Below are 22,911 nucleotides of genomic sequence, written 5' to 3' on the forward strand. Positions count from 1 at the left end.
AAGTACTAGGTAGCATCAGTAATAGTAGTAGTAGACTACAGTTCTACTAAGGACTGAAATACATCAAAATACCGGGGACCAAATCTAACCAAAAAAAAAAAAAATAAAAAATGCACAGCAAGCCTGGGTTTTTGAAAACAATTCTCTGTGTTTAATTTCTTGTAGTAATATTTGGATAGGATTTATGCATAAGATAATGCAATCAGTGCCAGAGGGTTGAAACTATTTGAAAGTCATTTTTGTGTGCTGTTCTGTGCAAATGAACCGGCATGATCTGAATCGATAATGGTCAGAAATGATGACGGTGGTTGTTTTCCAAAACCACCTGACTGAGACTTGGTTCCTCAGAGAACCAGTCTCTCTTTTTTTGTTTCTTACATAATCACTGAACAGACAACAATGCATACATTAAACAACAGCAGCACAGTACAGACATCAAAGCGTATGCAGGATCCACACAGCAGTGAGTCTTCCTTCTGAGTCATAAGTGTTGCGGCGATGTTGAGTGTGGCATCGTTAGACGGCATATGTGTTTTGTCATCCCTTCCCTCAAAACGTATGCTGCTTTGATTTATGTGAAAATTACTCACATTCATACACACACACAAACAATCACTGCCTTGTAGCATCCCTGAGGGAAAAGTAAAGTAAGCTCTGTGTGTGTGTGTGTGTGTGTGTGTGTGTGTGTGTGTGTGTTTGTGCACTGAGGGCAGTATTACACTGGGCTTGGGGCTGGTGACAGTGCACTATTGAATGTAATTAAAAACTAATCCGGGCCCTGCACAGCAGAGCGTGTTAACAAAATTGACTAACATGCCCACAGGGAAGTCTCCAACTCTTACACTGCAGTAGCTTAACTCACACATACAATGATACCTCTGTTGCCTCTGGTGTGGATGGCAAAGCAGCTTGTCCTCTTTTAAAAGGAGAGGTGACATGATACACCCCCTTAATGACACAATCTGGAGTTTAATTGGCAAGGTTTGGGGTGTAAACATCCATGATAGTATGCATACTATTCATAGGAATGCCAAAAAGGCCTAATTAAATTTCAGGTTGTTTGAATGTGATCTCTGCCCTCTAGCTCCCTGGCTGATCAGCTGGCTTAATCTCCTCTATGGAGAATACAGATACTCTATACTCTATACGCTATTTAATGGTGGCATCTGAACCGTTGGCAAACATAGCTTATGCATATTAAACAGACACATATCGTGATGGACAAAATAAACACCTAACAATATATAAATATCAAGTGCTCTCTAAGAAATGGGGCCACTGTTTGCCATCAAAATAGCTTCAATCCTCTTATACGGCTGTCAAACAAGGCCTGAGCTGTGTGTCATGGGATATTTGGACCTTTCTTCAAGAAGGAGAGCCTCCAGAAGGATAAAGCAACTGGAAACCCACTTCGTACTCTGCGCTCCAGCACTTTCCAGCACCTCCCATGAAGGCACTGTTTATTAAATCTGATTTATTTTTAAATGTCAGAGTATGCGTTGTCTTACAAGAATAAAAAGATGTACTGCAGCTATATAAAGTGTAAACGCACACATCACTTTATCACAGAAACCATTTTTGTCAGGCGCTATTTAAAAAAAAAAAAGATTTAATTAAATGTATTATTCATAGTTCATCTTTAGGTTATAGTGGGGTATTCTGAATACATTCTACTTTCAAAAATGCTCTAATTTCATATTTCTAGTGAGGAAATCGGCTTCAGAATAAAGGTCAAAATGATGGGCCACTTATTTACCACTTATTTCTGGCATTGTGTGATTGTGAAGTCAGAGGGGAGGTGATGTACTTTTCAAAAGTTTCTCTTTTTTCTGTCTCATTTCCTCAGATTAATATATAGATTTATAGATCAAAGTTGCATGACAATGCCTGGTGTACACTTTTTACCATTGAATAGTTACATTTACTTCATAAATAAATTAAAAAAGTGCAGTTTAAAAAAATCTCCATCTCTCTCTCTTTTTTTTTTTTTTTTTTGACAAGCAAAACAGTGGGATCCCATCTTTCTGATGCAGTTTCACCTCAAACCAGGCAGAGTGTAAATTATCCCATTAATTATCTCACTGGCAAATTTGTTTTCACTAGAATTAAAAAAAAAAAAAAAAAAAAAAAAAAAAAAGATTTTAACACCGAATATGAGACTAAATGACTTGCTAAGATGGAGCAAGCCTGGCTTAAGTATTCCTTATAACGGTCTTTGTTTCCTATATTACTAGGCAAAATAAAATTTACCTTTGCACTTTGAATTGAGGACCCACTTCCTGTATCCAAAATAGAGAGTGGTAGTATCTCAGCACCAGGAAGCCTAGAGGCTCATAATTCTGCTATAGGGGGATGTAACTGGTGTCACAACTAGTATTGCCAGCAGCCGACTTCTCATAAGAACTTACCCTGTGTTGTCAACACTAACTGGTGGTCCTTGTAAGAAAGGCTTTGTGACTTTGTCCCCGAGAGTTGTGGTAATGTTGTGTTCTACTGTCAGAGCCTTTCTGTCTCATTCGCTCTCTATCTCCATTTCTCAGAACAAGTACATAAGCAACAAGGAAGTGCATCACAAATGCATACAGACAAGCTTGCCTATGAATCAGAGAGGATTATATTTGTTCAACGAACACACACACACATACACACACACACTCTTGACTTCACCCTGTGTAAACTTTCCACTCCTACACTCTGTGTCATTCCTGTTGTCATTCTAATTTCATCCAAGGAACCCTGCCAAGGCAATAATGAACTCAAGTCGTGAGGCAGGAGCCATGCTGGGTGGTTTTGTGTGTGTGTGTGTGTGTGTGTGTGTGTGCGTGTGTGCATGCAAAGGAGAGAGGGGCTGGCAGAGGTAAATGGAGGAAAAGACAGCGTTAAAGAGAGGGGTTGGGCAGGTTTACGCTTGTGGCTTGCGCACTTGTGTGTGTGTGTATGTGTGTGTTTAGTGCTGCGAAAAGCATTGTGCTGGTTTTAAATTAATCAGTGCAGTGGAGTGTATCGCCTAAGCTGCTGTAAAGTGTCGACTCCTCTATTCAATTTGAGTAGTAATCTTACCCCTCCCCGCTGGCCTGTCTTCATCAGTCCCCCACCACAAAGCTAGCTTAGCCTGGCCAGACAGACAGAGACAGAGGGAGAAATGTTAAAAAAATTAGTCTATTGTTAGATCAGGATTACACTTAAACACCCATAACCAGGATAAATCTCATCATTATATGGATATTAGGATCAAGATGGACCTTGTTTGCTGAAAGGGCTCAAGATGGTTGGCTGCAGCAACTTGAGGGGGGATTGTAATGGGAATAACAGAGAATAACATAAAATAACAATGCAGTAATATGCAATAATAAATAATATAAGAAAACCCATACACATCCAGAAATGGAAATGCTGGTCAATAGTGGTCACACATCAGTAGTCTCTCTATAAACACTTCATGGACTGATTTACTAATTAGAAGTTCATTTACATTAAAGTAGCTAATAATAATGATCATGTTTACATGATATTTACACTATAGCAGCTAATAGTGATGACATACAAAGGGTATTTACATGGTATAGCTGCTACTGTATCATATAAATAAACTTCTCATTAGTAAGTAGTCCACTGAAGTTTGTACTGGGAGTGTGCAGTTTCCTCTTGTGTGTCCACAGGGAGAGGAAGCTTGTTGACATGAAGACTATGTTATATTGAGAATGGAATGTAGTATAACAAGATTTTATGTCAAATCTTTTTGTCACTTTTATCTGAAGTAAAAAAAAAATGATATTGTGGCTAAAACAGCTGCTGTTTTCCCTTTTCCCCATCATGACTCTGAGTTTCAGCACCACGGACAGCGGCTTGCAGACATACTTGGGTTACAGCGATCCGAAAACCATCCCATATAAAACTCTGCTGCCCTCATTTCCTTTAATACGCTAATACATGATTCCTAGATGTCAAGGGAAGGGGGTCCCAATCTTTTTTTTTCTATGTCAAGGACCCCTTAAAAGTAGAGATGTTTTAAATCACTGCCTGACTCCCATCTGGTGAAGGCTTCATCACAGGGACTCCAAGCTAAGAGTTCAGATTTCTGTCCAGACTGCAGGTGAGGAGAGAGAGAGAGAGAGAGAGAGAGAGAGAGAGAGAGAGAGAGAGAGAGAGAGAGAGAGAGAGAGAGAGAGAGAGAGAGAAACAGCCAATCTTAGAATAATTCACTCTCTCATTGTCACCTCATGTGACAACCTGAGGGACACTTAATTGCTGATTTAGGATTTCTCACCAGGTTCTGTGGCCTTTGGCTCCATTATTTAATGTGCAAATGATAATCACCTTTTATAAGATCCCTGTATGAGAAAAAAAAGATGGGTGTAGGCTATACTTTGGACTCGCTGATTGTTGATACTTTTTAAGTCAATTTAGGAGCAAGTATTTCCTTCTTTAAATCACCACTAAGGAGGTCATGTTCTGTCTGTCTGTCTGTCAGTAGGATCCCTCAAAAAACTCCTGACCGGATTACGACCTTACTGGGTGACGTGATGCACCCGTTTTAACCGTTTCACGTCGGGGCGGCACCCCTCTCCCTACCCCACCTCCCTCACCCCCTCATCCTCGGTAAGAGATATCACATGGCGTCTAGCTGACACTGTTGCGCCTCACCCCGCCCCATCGGGACCAGCGGCAGAGGCTGCCAAACTCCCCCGGGAGCCGCACTGAGGACGGAGCCATGCCGAGCAATGACACTCACCAGTCGGACTGCCGCGTCTCCGTCCCCAGCGCTTCGCAGAGGAAGATGCCATGAGATTTCCCACAGGCCACCTGGTTGTGAGTGAACGGGGGGAAAGAGGGGATAACCGACAGCGGATAATGACATGATGGTTCCCGTTGTAGAGCGAGCAGAGGGGGGCTCCAGGTGTCTTTAATGACCAGGGGGAGAAAAGCATCTCCGCACCGGGCTTTACAGTGGAGCAGAGTACGCCACCGGAGTGACAACAAAACAAACAAGGTTTCTCAAACAAGCCGTCGGAATTTCCTTCAGTCCAAGAGGTAAGCAGGGAAATTTAGTCATTTTTTCCAGGCATGATGGGTTTGCGAGTTTTCATTTGCCTCTGTGCTACTTGTCGCATTAGTTTCCCCGCTTTTGGCCACTCAGTATGCATGAGGTTACAGGGGAGAAGCCTAATCAGAGATTTCCTTGTAAATTAAAAGATGAATAAACTATTTCCTCCAGCGATATGGCAACCAACACTGCAAACAAAAAAATGTGCTGTATTTTCAAAAAAGTATTAATTTATGTTGTTTTCTTAAAAAAAAAAAAAAAAGTCCTCATGCAACTTGAAACAGTTTGATAGTAGTTATTATTATATATAAATTGAATCTATGCTATATTATGTCAGCCCACAAAGGTGGACAAACTCACACGGTTGAGCTTTCTCCTCCAAGGTTTGAATACTGAGGGAGAAACCACAGAAGAGAGCCTGCCAGTGCAATGCCATTTTTTTGTGTGTGTTTATGTCACTCTCTTTGTTAATGTGTGAGTGACGAGGTGAATAAAAGCATATGTGACGGAATGAATTGGCAAGTAAATGAATGAATGAATGAATTTGTGGCGTAAATGATCTGGCTGACTTGATGAGGTTTTTTCCCCTCACTTCCTGCGCCTTTTCCTGACTATGAGAGGAAGGCTGGCAGACTCTGACTGTGTCACACTCCGGGCCCTGAGGCGTCTTCTGACATCATGGTAATAATTGATGTCATGTCTATCTTTTTTTTTTCCCAGGGGGGCTTTGCAGCACAGTCCAGGATGCTATCCCCCAGATGGTGACTTCCACAGGTAAAGTGTGTGTATGTGTGTATACATGCACGAACACTGCATATGCATACTTATTAACAATATATGTGGGCAGTCTTTTGTGTGTGTGTCCTTCGACGCCTCTTACAGAGACTCCTCTTCTTTCTCATACACACATGTATTTGTCCCAATACAGGTAATAAAGGACCCAAGTATAAACCATTGCCCAAAAGGTGGATAAGGACATGTTGTTCATGTGGTGTAGCTGATCTGTGTTCTGCACCCTGGGGTTCCTGCTCAAGGTGAATTGCATTGGTGCAAATGTCCATGTTTTTGTCAGTTGAGTCTAAAGGCTCTCACCTAAATCAGCCCTGTCGATTGTGCAAAGCGTACTTTTAATTTCTGCTTCATCACTCCTGTCTTCAACTGGCTTCAGAAGTTATTTGGATTGTATTGATTTCCTTCTCTTAATCATCATCCAGAAAGCAGTAATGCTCAGTCTTTAATCAAACGTCCCTCCATCCTTTATGTTGGACCATAAACGGTCAAAATAAAAAAACGCTGAGGTGATTATTACATATCATAACTCCTCCAGACAACACAAAAATGATTAGAGTAGGTAAATGCATTATCAGTGATATGGATAAAAGAGGTGGCTGGATTCCATTTAGACTATCTGAAAATCAAACAGTCCACTTTTCCTCCTCTTTTCTGCTGCTTGCTGCCATTGTTCCCCCCTGCTCTGGAAGTGTCTCTGTCCTAGATGTGGATGTGTTCCTCTCCTCACACGCTGAGATGAGTGCTTTCAGAGGCAGCGGAGGGAGAAAGTCCGGATTTTACTACCTGGCTAAATCGCCCTGTGATGGAAAAATATTGTTAAAGGAATGATATTTGAATAATTGAAGCCCCTGGGCTTTAAAATTGCAGGGCTCACCGTGATTTCTAGTGCAAAGGTAGAGACCACCTCACCGAAATATTCATATCATTATTTAAGAATGGATATATCCAGGATCCTCTCAGGTACTGCCCCCCCCACCCCCCTTTTTTCTATAAGGTTTCTTCTATCTCGTTTACCCATCAGCTATCTTTCCTTTACTTTTGGTTTCTTTTCATTTTGTCTCTTTTCTTGTCTTTGTACTTTTCTTCAAAGGAATTCAAATGCATTCATGTAATATCTTATTTTATCAAAGTCTTCTTTTTAAACAAGGGCTCATAATAGAGTACTCCTGAAGACAAAAATCAAAGGAAACACCTCAGTGCACGCAGGCCACACTCAATTCGCTCAACAGCAGTACATCGAGAAATATGAAGAGCTAAATCTGCCACTTAAAACCACTGAAAAATATCGAGAGGCCCAAGAACCTCCAATCATATCAGTCACTATCAATACAGTTGTGGAAATTATAAGGAAATAGGGATTTGTATTGGTATCCATACAACCCACACAACATTTTGTTTTACTTGTTATTCAGGCTTATTCAGACTTGTAGTCATGTGTTTTCCTTATTTTAAAGTGTTTAATAGGGTGTAGGATAGGGTTATTCAGAAAATAAGAAAAACATGCCATGTAATATATATTATAATATATGTAATGTGGAAGTTCCTGATTTCAAAAACAAATCATCACATCATCCCGTCATAAGGTGCAGTCAGTGTTTTTCCTGTCCAATATTCTGTCAGGGCTGTTTGCGAATGGGCGTGTAAGTGTGTGTGTATGTCTACACAGCGTGCATTATGAAGGTGTGTATGCATGTGCACACATGCCAGGTAATGTACGCACACATATGTCCCTACACACTGCGTGTGCATGCCTATGCAAGTTCCACTTGTGTGTTTGTGTGCGTTCGCATGTGTGGCCAAGTGTTAGGTTTGTTTCATTTCCCACAGAGAAAGCGAATTAAAATGTGACACCTCTCTCTCTCAGCTGCTTCTCGTCCACTGCTTTTCAACCAGGTCGAGAGAAGACAAACTACTAAATATAGTTCTCCAGGCAGAGCTGCTAAACCTCTCTCCTAACATTTCTCACACACACTTCATGTAAGTCTAAAACAAAATGCTGTCGTGGTAGCATGATGAAGGTGTAATGACCAGCGAGAGAGGGAGAGAGAGAGCAAGTAAGAGAGCAAACGCATTGATCTGCACACTGCTGTAACTGAGAGTGATGGACAGTATTGCTGACAGAGCCCAGTTAAAGTCAGCTTTCCTCAAGCTGAGGACTCTCTTTCTCTCTCTCCCTCTCTCTCTTTCTCTCTCACACACACACAGATACCAACATCACCAGCATCACAATGCCTTTGCACTACCTCAACAATCCCTGCAGATACACATTCCTCCTCAGCCCATCTCTTGTCAAGCTGAGGACTGGATCCTTGGCTTACTGTCACTGAGGCACACCTGACACATATGACAGGAGTCAGCCAGTGAACTAGGAGTCCGGCGCTTAATGCCTCGAAGGAAGCTCTCTATTGTGTAAATCAGATGTCCGCTGGCTCCCCTGAGATTGAATCATCCCTCTTGGTCTCCGTCATTTCTCTAAGTAAATAATTAATGGGATTTTTGCCTGATCCCTTATGTGGGAAGGAAGGTTCCTTTTAGGCCACAGTTAAATCTAGGGGTTGCTGTGAGCGTGTGTATGCGTGTTGCTTGTGTGCGCCTGTGCATGCATTGATTTGTGTGTGTGTGTGCCTCCCAGTTGAATCAGACAGCTCTGAACCACTGCGAGTCATACATGAACTGTGTTTGTTAAGATATTCTGACAGGGTTAGAGTGGAGTCTCCCAGCTTCTGTCACTTTGCGTCTTTGCCTCTCTGGTCTGTTGGAAACTCCCTAACCTGAGGTATTACCTCACTCTGCTTTATAGTATAATTTGGTCACACTTTACTCAAAGTTCCGTTTTTTTAGTTGTCAATTTGGGCTAAAAAAAAAAAAAAAAAAATCTGGTTGCAGTTATTTTGAAAGATATTTCGGCTGTGATCATTTTGTGGCAACGCATAGTCTTGCATAATAATTTTAATTTTCACTGAAAAAACTAATAAAATGGTGTGCTTTTTTACTGGGGTCTGTAAAACATGTTTTTTTTTAAGCTGGGTCATCTCTGGAACACCACAGTATGTCATTTGTTATTATGTGGTATTTTGTCATTGTACTGTTATCAAAAAATTTCTGCTCAAGTGATTTGGAAATTGCACTCAGCCATGTTGTTATTTTGATAGTATTTTAATTAATCGCTCAGCTCAGTTCTAGATAGATTGTATTACCTTGCCTATGCTGAAATACATCAGTCCAGGTAGTAATCTGAAGATTTCTTAGCAAATGTGTTGGCGTCCCATGTGTTTGCCCCAATAATGTAACATATAGGTGTTATCATGCCATTACAGCTTGGTGCGTTGCATTGCTAGAGCAGAGGGAGAAGGGGGGGAGATGCACTGTGTGTTAAGGGAGCAGGAAGCGGGCGAAAGAGTGAATGGGAGATAAAGGGAGGGTGGGAAAAAGCAAGAAGCATAAGTAGGCGTAGAGCTGGAACAGAAACGAGCGAGGGAGATAGAGAGAGATGAGATGGAGAGAGAGAGAAGAGCAGGGAGCAAGAGAGACTTCACATTGCTTTTAACAGCATTATCCTGGCCCATGGTGTATATAATTTAGTGCCATGACGCAATGGAGTTGCTGCACAGAGGGAGCCGTAGGGAGCCTAGCATGCACATTTGAACGAACACACACACACACACACACACACACACACACACACACACACACACACACACACACACACACACACACATTATTTTTCTTTTTGTCCCTCACTTCCCTCACTTTCCCCCTTTCTCACTCCTCTCTCCGCCTCCCTTACTCACTCTCTCTGTTTCTCTCTCCTCTCCGTGTTTGGTGATTGTAGTACAGATTTAGATACGGCAGAGGATTCAGGCGCATTCAAGTGTCAAGTTTTCTGATTCTATGTGAGTAGATGGTATAGTATAGTAGTGCTACTTATTTAAGCATGAATTAGGATCAGTAAGGGCCCTCGTGGTTATGGCTGGCACAACACTTGTCATAAATGTGGAAGAGAGGAGTCACACGCTTGTAGCCTTGATGCAAAATAATATCTTAAACATAGTACTTGGCATACATTTGTAAAACAGCATTTACTAAAAGAAGGACAGCTTGTTTGTTTTGGCCTTTTTCTTTTTTGTGCTTTTTTCCTCATTAGAAATTTCAAAGCAGAGAGAAATGTAAAGATGGCATGCAACAAAGGTCCAGGGTCAGATATAAACCCAGGATGTAGAGTTTACATGAGTTACACCTTAACCAAATCCAAAAACTGTGCATTTCATTTACCTGTATATGCGTATTCAGTGTATTCATATTTAAATTAACTATTATGTAGTCATGGGCATTGTTTATTAGGTGCAGCAGGCAGCCAGAAGTATTCATTCAAAAATGTAAATTTAATATATTTTCTGTATCAGACAGTTTATTAGATGCTATCTAAATTGTCCTGATAGGTTAAACCTCCCCCATCTCACCTCAGTGCTCCAACTAAGTTAAAACAGACACACAGAACATTTTGCGAAAGCTACTTTATCAACGCCTGTTTAACTTCATCTAAATCAATGAACCTGCAATGCAGTGCAAATGCTGAAAGGAGGCAGAGCCCCCCATGGTGTGATCTGCCCTTAGAGAGAAGGCAGACAATAATGTGTGGGTATATATATCTTGTCTTTCTTTGTACCTATAGCAGGAAACCAGTATTGGTCATGTGTGTGCTATGTATTAATAACCAGTTCCCATTACACCATCACTACATTCAGGTGCATGGATTTCTGTTTAGCAGGAGAAAAAAATCTTAATTATGATTTTGAATTATCAGTTAGCAGCAAAATGCTATCCAGGAGTTCATATGATGATAAATTACTTATGCAACATTTAGTGATGGTGAAATTAATCAGAGAACCTATATTATACAAGATTTGCATGTACAAATTTATATCCTGAAACTGAAGTGCATATGTATGCATAGCGTACTGACCATATGGTTAGTGCAGACAGTAAGTGCTGCTGCATTCAGCATTTTAATTTGTCCTCGTCTACATCCTGTGGATGAAGTGTCTACTTTCCCATTTAAACTGGAAGAAGTGTAGAAATTCAGTGGCACTCCATAAATGACCCCTCAAAACTTACAGTATGTTATGAATATGCAATTGACTCCTAGATTTTCAGATCTTATCATCCAGGCCATGTGAGTGAGCAGGTGCTGTCTGCTGATAATATTTCTCTCACGCTAAGCTTTTCCTCTTGACATTACCAAAGTCCTGTCCTCTTTCTCCTCCTGCAGGAGTTCCGGTGAGAGGAGGTTTAGAGAGCAGCGCCCCGCAGACCTGTCATGATCCTCCACCTTCTCTCACTCCTCCATCTCTCCATCTCCTGCTGTCTTCTAATGTAAGTCTCTATCGCTGTGGCAGAGCTCAGATGTCAGATCTAACGGCCCCCTATGGCTGGGGAAGTATTTTCTCTAAGCTGAAAGCCTCTGGAAGTAACACTGGTCACAAAAAATTAACTATGAGATGTAAAACTACCCGGTTCTTTGATTGGAAAACAGCTGTGTTATATATTAACATGGCTATCAGTTACTAAAGAGACTAAAGAGTTACTAAAGTCTGATAAATTGATAATATATTCAAATGTATAATAGTAGTCCAGTCATTCTATGAAAAAACCTAGGACAAATTGCAAGAGAAAAAAAATCAACTGATTTTGTATCTTCAGTTTGTCCTGAGTGAGGGAAAAAAAAGTCCCAAGAAATCCCATTGGTGGAAAGTTTTGAAAATCACCTACCAAAAAACACCCTTTTTAACACACAGGGGAAAGGTGTTCAAAATTTTACTTTCAGATATCACTATAAAAATTCACAAGTTGATTACACACACAAAGACAAGAAAAAAGTCAATTACAAGTTCTTTGAATTATTCTGTTTACACATGCATATCACACATTATCTGATTTGATATGCGCTAATGAGGAATATAAGGAATAAATGCCAGAACAGATATTTAAACAGTGAATTATAAGGTTACTATATATATAGTAACCTTGAATTAAAAGGTTACTATATAACAGTGAATTAATAGGTTACTATATATATAGTAACCTTTTAATTCATCCCAATTTTGGCCTAAAATTACTGGACTATAGGGAGAATCTGTGATTTCTCTCCCATACAAATGCCAATAGCTAATGTTAATTGTGACCAGAGCACTGAGACAATAACTTTAACATAATCCTACATTTTTGCATATTTATCTGTATTATACATCATGATGGCAACTCTTGTTAATTCAAGCTCAATTGCTTGTCTTCGCAGGTGTCATAGAAACCTTTGTTGAACGTAAGTACTCTGAAAATTCTGCAGCAAAGTTTAGCTTCATCTTCACAAGGATTCTGATGTAGCTGCTTTGATGTAGATGTCTGTCACTCTCCCTTTTCTCCCTCTCCCCTCTTCATCTGTCTTTCCCTCTTCCGCGTGCTCTCACTGAAGGGTTTGATGGAGAGCTGGTCGAATGTCAGCGGGAACTGTTGTTATAACCGGAGGAATTCTCGCCGGGGTGATACTGCTGTGCATTGTAGCAGTGCTCTGTTACTGTAGACTCCAGGTAAAAATATTTCTCTTGTGTGTGTCTTTATGTTATTTTAGTTTAGTTTTACAGGTTTTATTTGAAGGCAGTATAAATTTAGTTCAGTTTCAGTTTTTTCTCCAAGACACTCAATTTTCCTTTTATTTCAGGTCATGGCAGTCTTTTTTAACATCTATTTTTTGTCAGTGTTTGATGGAACAGTTCACCCAGAATACAGAAAACAAATGCAGTCTATCCATCCACATAGATTCTGTGTGATTTGGTGAGGTTTCCAGTATGCTTTGACCTTCCCTGTCTGCTGCACCGCAACACAGTGGGGCTGGATGGGGGTAGCTTTGTAGAACCTCAAAAATATACATGTGGCAAACACAACAGCAAAAGCTCCTGCTGAAAACAATGACACGGCACAATCTGGGAACTATTTCCTGCCAAAGAACACTGGCACGCTTTTGGTGGCGGGTTGATACAGTTATCCGTATTTTGCGGATAACTGTGCAGGCTTGGAACCTCATCAAATAACACAGAAACTATCTAAGTGAATAGATTGCACTCCGACGCAAAGTGGAAACTGCTAACTGAAAGGCCACCCCTGCACCTTTTTCTCACCTTGTTTCTTCCTCATCCTCCCCCTCCAGTACTACTGCTGTAAGAAGAATGATTCTGAGGTGGACGTGGGCTCCGTGGTCGGAGGGGACGCCCACGCTCACTTCGCCTGCAACGCGTGCAGTGCCCTCGCCCTGGACGGCACGGCGGTCACCCCCGTCTCGCTGGATCAGCTGGATGCCGGCCCCCTTCACAACCACTGTCCCACCTGCTCGCCGTACTACCTCCGCTCTGGACTCAGTGATGACATACATAACGGAGGGGAGCGGCTGGGCTTCCATACCTACTACGAGAACCCATCTGTTTCTCTCCCCCTGTCTGTCAACCCGCAGGGACCCTCCCCTCTGAATTATTACAGTCCCACGGACATGTTCCCTCCCCCACCGCGCCCCTACAGCACCCAGGTCTGATCCCCCCCTGACCCACTCCTGCGCAGTGAAGATACATACTCAAGCACACACATCAACACACTCCTGATTGCCATGCACCTGACATATACACATCTGGCTCACGCCTTTTTGCTTGTGACTGAATTTGAACATGAATATTATGTGCATCGAGGTGGTGCATTATGTTTCTGCATAACTGTCCCAAAGCAGTGGCCCATAAATAAATTGAGCCCACCAATAGGGAGCAAATCCACAGACCGACCCCTCGGGAGCTGCAGGGAACAGGGTGTAGAGCTGTATCAGATTAGGCAGGGATAATACACAACTCTAACTTTAGTTTTGTTGACACACTTCACTCACACCCTGTAGCTTCTGTTATTTGCTCCTGCATCATTCTCCCCGCTAAGCATGAAGAAAACGGGTTGAATGCTAGCCTGGGACCCTTAAATTATAACGTACATGAGGGCTAACAGTTTTTCTACTAGGTGTTGTCGTTCGCCAAGTACAAACTCTACCGAACGGAATCAGTTGGTCTCTTTCAAAGCGATGAGATGAGGCGTAAGCGAGAAATTGCAGATGTTTTCGCATTTTATGTGTTTGGTGAAAAAGTGCAGTTGCCTAGATGGTGAATTTTGTTTCCTTGTCTCTCCACTTCCGGTAAACCAGAATAGAACTAGACCACTGAAAGCAGGTCCGTTCTGCAGTAAGTGTCTTCCATATAAGTTGTCTGATTTACTTAACTTTATAATGTTTACAGATTCAGATAGATGGCAGGAAAGAACGCTTCCTTAGACTATGAGTAACCTTGGTCTGGATGTAGTCTGAGGTACAGCAGGAATGGAGAAGCTGGGGTTGTGTAACATACTTTATTGATCTTGTAGGCTAAGTTTTGTATCTATAAGCCATGATATCTGGTACAGTGTAGCTATGATGATGCAGTGTTATTCCACAGTATATGCCTGAATCTATTCATCGTTACGGAGTATTGTCGTGTTAGTGAGAGACATCAGGGTTTTAAGTGTGTTTTCTGGGGAGTTTGTGCCAAATGAGTTTTCCATCCTCTTCGGTCTTTCCTCAATCTTAATTTCTCTCTTTGTACCTGTGTGTGTTTATAGTACAACAGAGAAAGAAAAGAGCATGGAAATGATACTTTGGTACCACAACACTGTCCTTAAATTAAGCTAAAAATGTCCAACATGAAACAGGGTGTTGACATAATGATGTTGTGTATTACTGATAGAAGACTATAGTACAGAGACAGATAAAAGGTGTATATTTATTTGGTATATTTTCACACATCACTATCTCCATTGTACTCTGAGTATCATCATCACATGTCCTTCCTCACCTCACATCCCCTTGTTCTGGGGTTCTTTGTTAAGAAGTATGTGGTAAATTATGTATGTATATCTATTCCTATGTTCATTTAGATGTCCACTCGGTACTGGTGTTCACTGCCCGATAGCCAATGTAATGTCACTCCACATGTTCCCCTGTAGTTTGGTGAAAGGGATTTAGTTTAGTGCGCACCAGTTCTGTGACGATCAATCGTTTTGCAAATCACCACAAAAAGCACCTAGATGTATCAGACTAGACGTTTGACCTCCTTCTTTTTTCTAAGCTCACTTTTTTTGTTGTTGTTTTGAAAATTGTATTTTTCAGAGCCTTGTACTGAATTAGAATACGTGGAATACCCTGATAGAGTGTATTTTAAACCAATGAGAAATATCCACCATGTTACACATACAGTAATGTTCCTTTTTGAGGAGGAATAAACATTTATATCTGCCTGGGCTTTTGTTTTTCTTTCTCTTTTCATTTGAATGCATGATAAAGCCAGTTACACAAGACGTACAAGTCAGATTTTGCGCTTGACAGATCCCTTATGTAAAAAAAAAAAAAAAAAAAAAGTTGAAATGCTGACTTGCCGTTAGTGTTCATGCACCACAGAAAGCTAGACAAATAAAAACTGAAGGGGAAAAAGACAGAAACGAAATGAAATATGCTCGAGAATTCAAAGAAAGGGAACTGAAACTTGGAGAAATCACCGGGAAACCGTTACAGTGTCACCTCTAAAGAAGACTGCATGGGGGACGAGAGCAGTGAAAGATGACAGACTGTGGGAAAAGTAAAGAGAAACTGCATGTGATGGGCTAATTAGAGTGAGAATATGGGGATAAAGAGAGTGTTAGGCCCACCCAATTTGCTGAATCTCCTTTGTTATTCCACATTCATGCTGTGGTATTCCATTGCAGTACCTGCTGGACCAGTTAGCGCTCCTGTCAGGCCTGCTGCCGGCAACAATAATAGACTGACAAAAAAAATCTTCATGCCAAGACCCTGGGGTGACATCACAAATACCACACCGCTCTTCCCCTTTTCAAATATATCAACAATATGTACGTACAGGGTGTTCTTCAGACCTCGGGCAGAATTACAAAGTTTGCTCACTATCTGTGCAAACAACAGTGTCATTTACTGTAAGTGTGAGACAATGAGCAAAGGGAATAGATAAGAACGGATGATAATTCAGTGTTATAGACCTCTGCGGGTCCCTTTGGTGGGTTTCTCATGACAAACCCCACAGAACTTTAATTTAAATCCTAGTAGAGATCTCATGGTTTCCAAAGATCCCAAATATAGCCTTCTGGCTTACAGGGAAATGTGTATAAAATAAAATGATGCACAAGACGTCTAGATATTTTCGATTTGATGTAATGATGTGGCTGTAAAACAATTTGAACATTTCATGAGGTTTTTTTTTTTTTTCATTTGTGATGGAGCGTCAATGAAGTGTTGCAACCTGCAGGAACAGAATGTGCGTGTGACATTGTTGTTCAATGTGTGAAAAAATAGTTGTTATCCCAGCTTCAAAGCTACATAAGGGGAAATTTAAAGTATTTCATCGTATGAACTGATGCTTGTAGACACAAAATTATGCAGGTGGTAAATTTGAACTCTAAAAGAGATCAGGTAGATGACTTGGTGAGGTTTCAGAGAGGTGTGAGGTGTGTGTGTGTGTGTGTGTGTGTGTGTGAGAGAGAGAGAGAGAGACAATAGAGAGGAGACAATTAAGTAACACTGTTAAGAAAGGCGAGCACTGTAGTGGGTGTGTCTAGGTTCATTCTAACCATAACACACACTCACTCAGGTCTCACATACACCCTGTTAAACCTGTTGGCCATACAGGTTATAAATACCTGTAACACACACTCCTAACCTGACACTGCATGTATGTAGGGCTGCCTGCTCCTTGTTACGTGTTAGAGAGTGTAAGGATATCTAAACTTTGTCTATCTGTTGAAATATCTGTGTGTGTTATTCAGCTGCCTACCTTTGGACCATAGCTGTGTCTTTACAGTTTCCTTGTGTTTCGACCGCTGGACTTTGTTCCCGTATCTTGAGCTCTATCCTGATGCACTCACATGCTGGATTACTTGTTTTTACGAGCTTCACCTGCATCACTGCAAGTAAAAACAAATCTGTTCCAGCTCTGATCCACTCCTGAGATTTTATTTACATCAGCTGGTGCCGTCTGCACTTCCTGGAGTCAGTCTCCATACAGGAGAAACAGTGTACGAGTGGATATCTTTTTTTAAACTTGTTTTTATGAATGACTGTTTAGTCAACACATCTACTCTCTGTAACTGACTGGAGTTCACCTTTGGAAACTTTGCCAACTGAGACCACTTGAACTGTGACTTTGACTGTGACTGTGAGTGTGTGTGGGCCAGCCCTAGTGGCTGTATACCTGGGCAAGATGATGGAGGAGGTGTCCATCACGATGGCGTATGACGCTCACACTGTGGACCAGATGAGCGAGGAAGAGATCCTGGCCTGTCTGGTTGCAGAATCACCTGCACCTGCATCCACAGTAAGATTCACTGTTTCATGGATCAGTTTAAGTAGACAAGATTGCTCTGCTATGACAGCACGGCAACTAAGATCAACAACTGAGCTGCAGTCATGAAGTAAATACTGCCAAGATCCAAAGTCATTGCTCGAATCTAGATACTTTTTCAGAATAACAACCAGAAATAGAATCAAGTTTTGTTCATTTACCAATTAATAAATTGTGCAGTCTTTGTTTTGGTGACACTGGTGTTGAGACGTATGAACAACTTAGGCACCTCAGCGTGCACTGATGCACGTGGCGCAGGGACAACAGGAACACATAAAGTACAAGATGAAAGTGCAAGTAAGCTAATGAGATCCTTACGTGCTATCACAGATAAAAACAACAGATAAAAACAGCAAGAAGTGATTCTGGATTGGACTGGATTGATTTGTTTGTACAAAGTGACCAGTTTTCATGTTGGCTACCTAGCAGTGCTAATAGTGCAGAGCTGCAAAGGCTCAAGCATTCTGTCAATGCTAGTGAAAAAATTGCACACACCAAAGTTGGAACTACACACGTCTGTTTACAACTGCAGCCAAACAAACAAGAGGTGCGTTGAGGTTGCGGTAACACTTGGATTGATCAGCACAATTTAAATAAAATGTAGACTCAAAGGTTCAGAAACCTGGATGTGACCAGTATAGTTCAATAGCACCAGGGACATGTAACATGTGACAAGTATTGTAAATGTATAATATTTTCAGTATTGACTCGCAGTGACAAGCATGAGCATAACAATCCTCATGCTGTAACACAAAACTGCTGAGCATGACAGATTTGTGATTTCACATAAAAGGAAATAAATGCTGATGATTCAGTTTGGGTTTTTGAGGATGTGTGTGAGAATTCTCTTTCTTTCAGCCCTCAGAAGTGAAGTTCTTTCATGCCCTTTTATGCATTACAGAGTGGCATTTCTTCATATACTCATACTCCATCTTATCTTGCTCTTATCCCTATCTTGATCTCCTTTTAGGTCTGTTCTTGATTTGTCTCGCTCACATTATATCTGGCAGCATATCTGTTTGGAGGAGATAACTCACTTTGGCTCAGTCAAATATGACATTTGTTGATATTATTGTAATAAATTGGCTCTGACTCTCTCCCCTCAGGTTCCAACAAAGAGACCGAAATTGAGGGAAAGCCAACTTAAAGCACTGGAAGGAGAAGAGGACCCCTTAGACAAATACCAGGTCAGAAATATTTAACTTTCTCCGAAAACATTTGATACTTTTAAGCCCAACGTTCTCCCACTGATAAAAAACAGAGCCCACTTTGTGTCTTTGTACGTCAGTCTCAATACCCATTCCTCTCCAATCTTAACCTCAATCTTAGAAGCAATAACTTAGTGTGGTTCAAGTTCCATTCTCCTCTCTCTTTCCAAGATTGACTGTTTTTTTTTTTTTTTTTTTTTTTAGCCTATATTTATGTTGAGAGAGTTGATTGAGCACCTTGGCTTTTTTTTTTTTAACATCCTACTGTACACTCATACAGTTGCATACATTCACATCTGGAAGCTGCCCAGTGCACCATCTTTTGAGCTGATGGACTTTTGTTGGGAGCAGTGGGACAGTTTCTCATTCTCCTGAACTTACTGCTCAAGATTTTTAAAGCCAGTCAGGGAATTCAAACCAGCAACCTCCCACTAACCCTCTCTAACATTTGGTGTACTCCTGCCTCCTCTGACTTGTTCTATGCAGCGGGAGAACCGGCAGCTTCAGCAGGCCAGCTTGCTTCTGGAGCAGGAGAATGACAACCTGGCAAACAAGCTGGTCACCAGCAAGATTGCCTTGAGGAACGCCCTGGACCAGGTGCTAATACTGGCTTTAATTTGGTGCTATACCTTAATAAGAAAATGTAACTCCCATCACTCAAATGATCCACGTCTGGTTTAGGTTGAAAGCTCTTAACTAATACACACAATTTTTTAGTCGATGCCAGTATAAAGTCAAGTCAAGTTTACTTTTAAAGCACATTTACAAGCAGTCAGACTGACCAAAGTACAGTCCAGTAAAAAAAAAAAAAAAAAAAAGAATAAAATAACACAGTAACACCAGAATGTAGTAGAGATAACATAAAATCACTATCATATAACTAAATAAATATAGGAACATAAAAATAGCATAAAAGTAAAACACCAAAACCTAACACTAAAAACCTTAAAACATAAGGACCTTAAGGACACTCAAGGGCCAAAACAGTACCAAAACAGAAAACTGTGATTTTGTAGTCTTTTTTTTTTCTAAGCAGTATGGTGAACAGGGTGGGAAAAAATGTGAACATCTAAAGATAGATATTCAAATTCACCAGCCACTCAGTAGTAAATTATTATTTTGTGTCTATAATCAGCCACTTTCACATTTAGCTGGTGGCTGGTACTAATTTCCCACCCTGGTGGTGAATTGTGATTCTTTTGCCCATGAGTTTGTCTGTTGATTTTTACTGACGGGTAAATTTTTAAATAAATAAAAAAAGAGGTTAAATTATGAGTCAGTGCAATGTTTTTAAAGGCCAAACTGTGATAAAAATGGATCCTAAAAACACAGCCACAAACTGAACCACAAAGAAAATGAACCGCTACAGCCCTATATTTTTAAAGATGGGCCAAATGGGCCTAAAAACAATGCCACTTGTGTTGATTTCAGTGGAGAGTTTTAGGGTCAGATCCAGGTAGTTTGAGAGGCTTTTCTACCTCACCAAGAAAAAGCCCTGCAGCATATTACCTGAATGCAGCAACATCTGCTGCTGTACACGCCCTGAGGCTGACGGCTGGTGTGTTTCAGGCAGAGGACCGAGTGGACGAACTGACGAAAGAGCTTTTGCAGACCAGACATCGTCTCCAGGCCACAGAGGAGGAGAAGAGAGGCAAGGAGGAGGAGGCTGCAATGGTAACATCATTACATGAATTCTTCATTCTACATGAACACTTCACCATCATTATATTATAGGTTAACATGTTATCGTAGACAGTCACGAGTAAAGGATCCATTCTGTTTTATTCTGCTGCCAGTTGAAGGAAGTGTTTCGGAGGGAGCTGGAGAAAGCTGGACAGGAAGTCAAGAGGTCATCGGGCATCATTGCAGACTACAAACAGGTACAATGACAATGTGATGGACATCAGGAAAAAAAAAATGTAGGTCTAAATCTTGTCTAAAACATCAAAATCTAAAAATCCACTAAAAGGACTTCAATATATACTCTTTCTCTCAGATCTGCTCTCAGCTGACGAGCCGTCTGGAGAGACAGCAGGCCGCCCACAGAGAGGAGCTAGAGGCGCTCAAGGTGAGAATGGCACTCGTGCTGTGGAGCTCTACCGCCATCCCTCCTATTGTCATCACTCCCCTCACCTTATCCTTACACCTCATCCTCAACACAACATTTGCAAGCTCTTGTTTAAAATGTGTTCTACAAATCTATTTATCAATTTACAGATAGAAAAAGCTCCCTGAAATAAATCCTTGAGGACAATTCAGTCTTCTAAAATATTACCCCTTGTAATCATTTGTCTCTTTCTCTTTGTCACGTTCTGTGTTTTTCCCTCTCTTGCCATGTTGCAGAGTGCAGTGAAGGCTTGCTCCCGCTGTTGGCATGTTGTAGAGCCGGAGGAACGATCCAGCACAGTGCATGAGTCTGCAGGGACAGCACCAGCAGAGGGTTATGGAACCACTGGACCAAGACAGGATGAGCACGTTGCAGGTCCCAGAGAGGCAAACCAGAGGAGGGATCGGGAGAGGGAGTCGCTCGGCGCCGAGGTCAGGCAGCTGGAACGGGAGCTGGCTCAGACCAAACTCCAGATGGTGGAGGCCAAGTGCAAAATCCAGGTCAGACTGTCACATGCACAGAAATATACATGTATGCATCCACACAAGATCATATATGCATGAACACTTGCATATATGCGCTCAGTGCTATACTGGAGCATAAATTTAGAGACATACACACATGTACTCACACACTTTTGTAAGCCAAGCATTTGATATCTAAGTCAAAACAACTTAATACAGCTCTGTCACACAAACACTCACTGATGTTTACAGGCATGCAGATGCAACAGTCAGATTAGTATTACTATACCTGTGAGGATTTTCCATTTACTACATCCCTTGCCTGAACCCTAACGTTGACTTTGACCCTATCAAACACATGCCTGACCTGTTTCCTTATCTAAACTAAACCCAATCCTAAATCTAACCCTAAACTCAAACCCCCATTCTAAATTAGCCTCTTGAAAAATGGAGGGCTGGCAAAATGCTCTCATTTTAGATTTAAAATCATTTTGTCTTCACAAGTATAGAAATACAATATCACACAGACTTTTGGAAGCCACCCACCTAGGTCAGATCACAAAACTATACTAAAATAACAGAGTTATCGCAATAATTTTGGATGGGTGAGTCATGGGATAAGTGATTCCAAAACAGAAATAAGTTTAGTGAAACTGACCCAGACATGTTGGAAGTCCCTGCACAAGCTTTTCTTCTGTTGCGGGAATATGAGTTGAAACAAAACTTTCATGAGGTTAAGTTCATGTTTTTTTTTTTTTTTTTCTGCCATGCGTCTCACATATGCCTGTGTTCTCCACATACAGGAACTGGAGCACCAGAGGGGGATTCTGGCCAGTGATCTCCAGGCAGCCAAGAACAGCTGGTTCAGCAAGGCTTTCACTTCCCTGCGGACGTCCAGTGGGGGTCTACACACTATTAACATACACAAAAATGGAGCTCCCATGACGGGCTGGACCCTCCAGAGCGGCCCCCTCTCTGGATGGAGTACCAAGAGACTATCGTGGGCTCACAGAGACAGTGGAGGAAACGTCTGATATCTCAGGCTGACTTTACACAGGCACTGATCTGATATTGTCATGGCTGCCTTAATAGGCATTAAATACATAAATGCAGATTGTTCATCTGTTAAGGAAGGAATGAACATCAGATCTGTCTACTGAAAAATGTTATAAAGTTATGTTAAAAATATGTGTATAGCTGCTATTCCTTATTTTGTGCACTAGAGGGCAGTCACACAGTAAAAGTGTAATGTAAAGCCGATTTCCATTGTACTGAAACCAGTTTTACTCTTAAAGCTCATAACTGTTTTACTGGTGACTTGATGGTGTGCTTACTTTTCATACGCAGTCCATCTACCATTTGTAGTGTGTGTAATGTGTTGTAAATGCATGTAAATACAATATTGCAGCAAATAAATTGTTTTAATCCCAACTGTGAGTTTTGAAATTCTGTGTTGTTTGATGTTTGTGAGTCATGGGAATTCAGGTTTCTATGTGTGATTAAAAAAAAGGGTGATGAACACGAGGAAAGTTAAATTTTTTTTCTTCTGATTGGATTTTCCTGTGGTACTGTGATGCACTACAGGTTCCTCTTTCAGTTTGACTACGTCTGCGTTTAAAGCGCTGATCAGCCATTGCATAGACATTCAGAGATCTCAGTCTGGCGAGGTGTCAAGGTGGTTTATTGTTGATGTTTATTGTCTGTGAACTTTGACACATACAATGGAGTAGAGCACAAGAGAATCAAAGAGAAGAGAAGAGAAGAGAAGAGAAGAGAAGAGAAGAAAAGAGAAGAAAAGAGAACTTATTTGCCTTGCCTGGAGTTTGTCTTGCATAAG

General features: G+C 41.1%; 2 protein-coding genes and 1 long non-coding RNA gene across 3 annotated transcripts; all 3 read left to right on the forward strand.

Annotated features, from left to right (window-relative positions):
• Positions 1 to 4,792: 4,792 nt before the first annotated feature.
• Positions 4,793 to 6,067, forward strand: LOC115354544 (uncharacterized). Its single transcript, XR_003927781.1, has 3 exons — positions 4,793 to 5,031; positions 5,765 to 5,818; positions 5,973 to 6,067. It is a non-coding gene; the product is annotated as an uncharacterized LOC115354544 (long non-coding RNA).
• A 6,260-nt stretch (positions 6,068 to 12,327) lies between these two features.
• Positions 12,328 to 13,415, forward strand: LOC115354543 (protein FAM163A-like). The gene is made up of 2 exons (XM_030044943.1): positions 12,328 to 12,420; positions 13,038 to 13,415. Exons 1-2 carry the CDS (start codon positions 12,328 to 12,330, stop codon positions 13,413 to 13,415), a joined length of 471 nt encoding a protein of 156 aa, XP_029900803.1.
• Positions 13,416 to 16,646: 3,231 nt separating this feature from the next.
• On the forward strand, positions 16,647 to 22,476 carry LOC115354263 (rab GTPase-activating protein 1-like). Its single transcript, XM_030044568.1, has 8 exons — positions 16,647 to 17,268; positions 18,402 to 18,482; positions 18,990 to 19,100; positions 20,073 to 20,177; positions 20,300 to 20,383; positions 20,500 to 20,571; positions 20,847 to 21,110; positions 21,878 to 22,476. The coding sequence occupies exons 1-8, from the start codon at positions 17,155 to 17,157 to the stop codon at positions 22,106 to 22,108; spliced, it is 1,062 nt and encodes a 353-aa protein (XP_029900428.1). The 5' UTR covers positions 16,647 to 17,154; the 3' UTR covers positions 22,109 to 22,476.
• The last annotated feature ends 435 nt before the right edge of the window (positions 22,477 to 22,911 follow it).

The sequence above is a fragment of the Myripristis murdjan genome, chromosome 22 (assembly GCF_902150065.1).
Source record: "Myripristis murdjan chromosome 22, fMyrMur1.1, whole genome shotgun sequence".
NCBI lineage: Eukaryota > Metazoa > Chordata > Actinopteri > Holocentriformes > Holocentridae > Myripristis > Myripristis murdjan.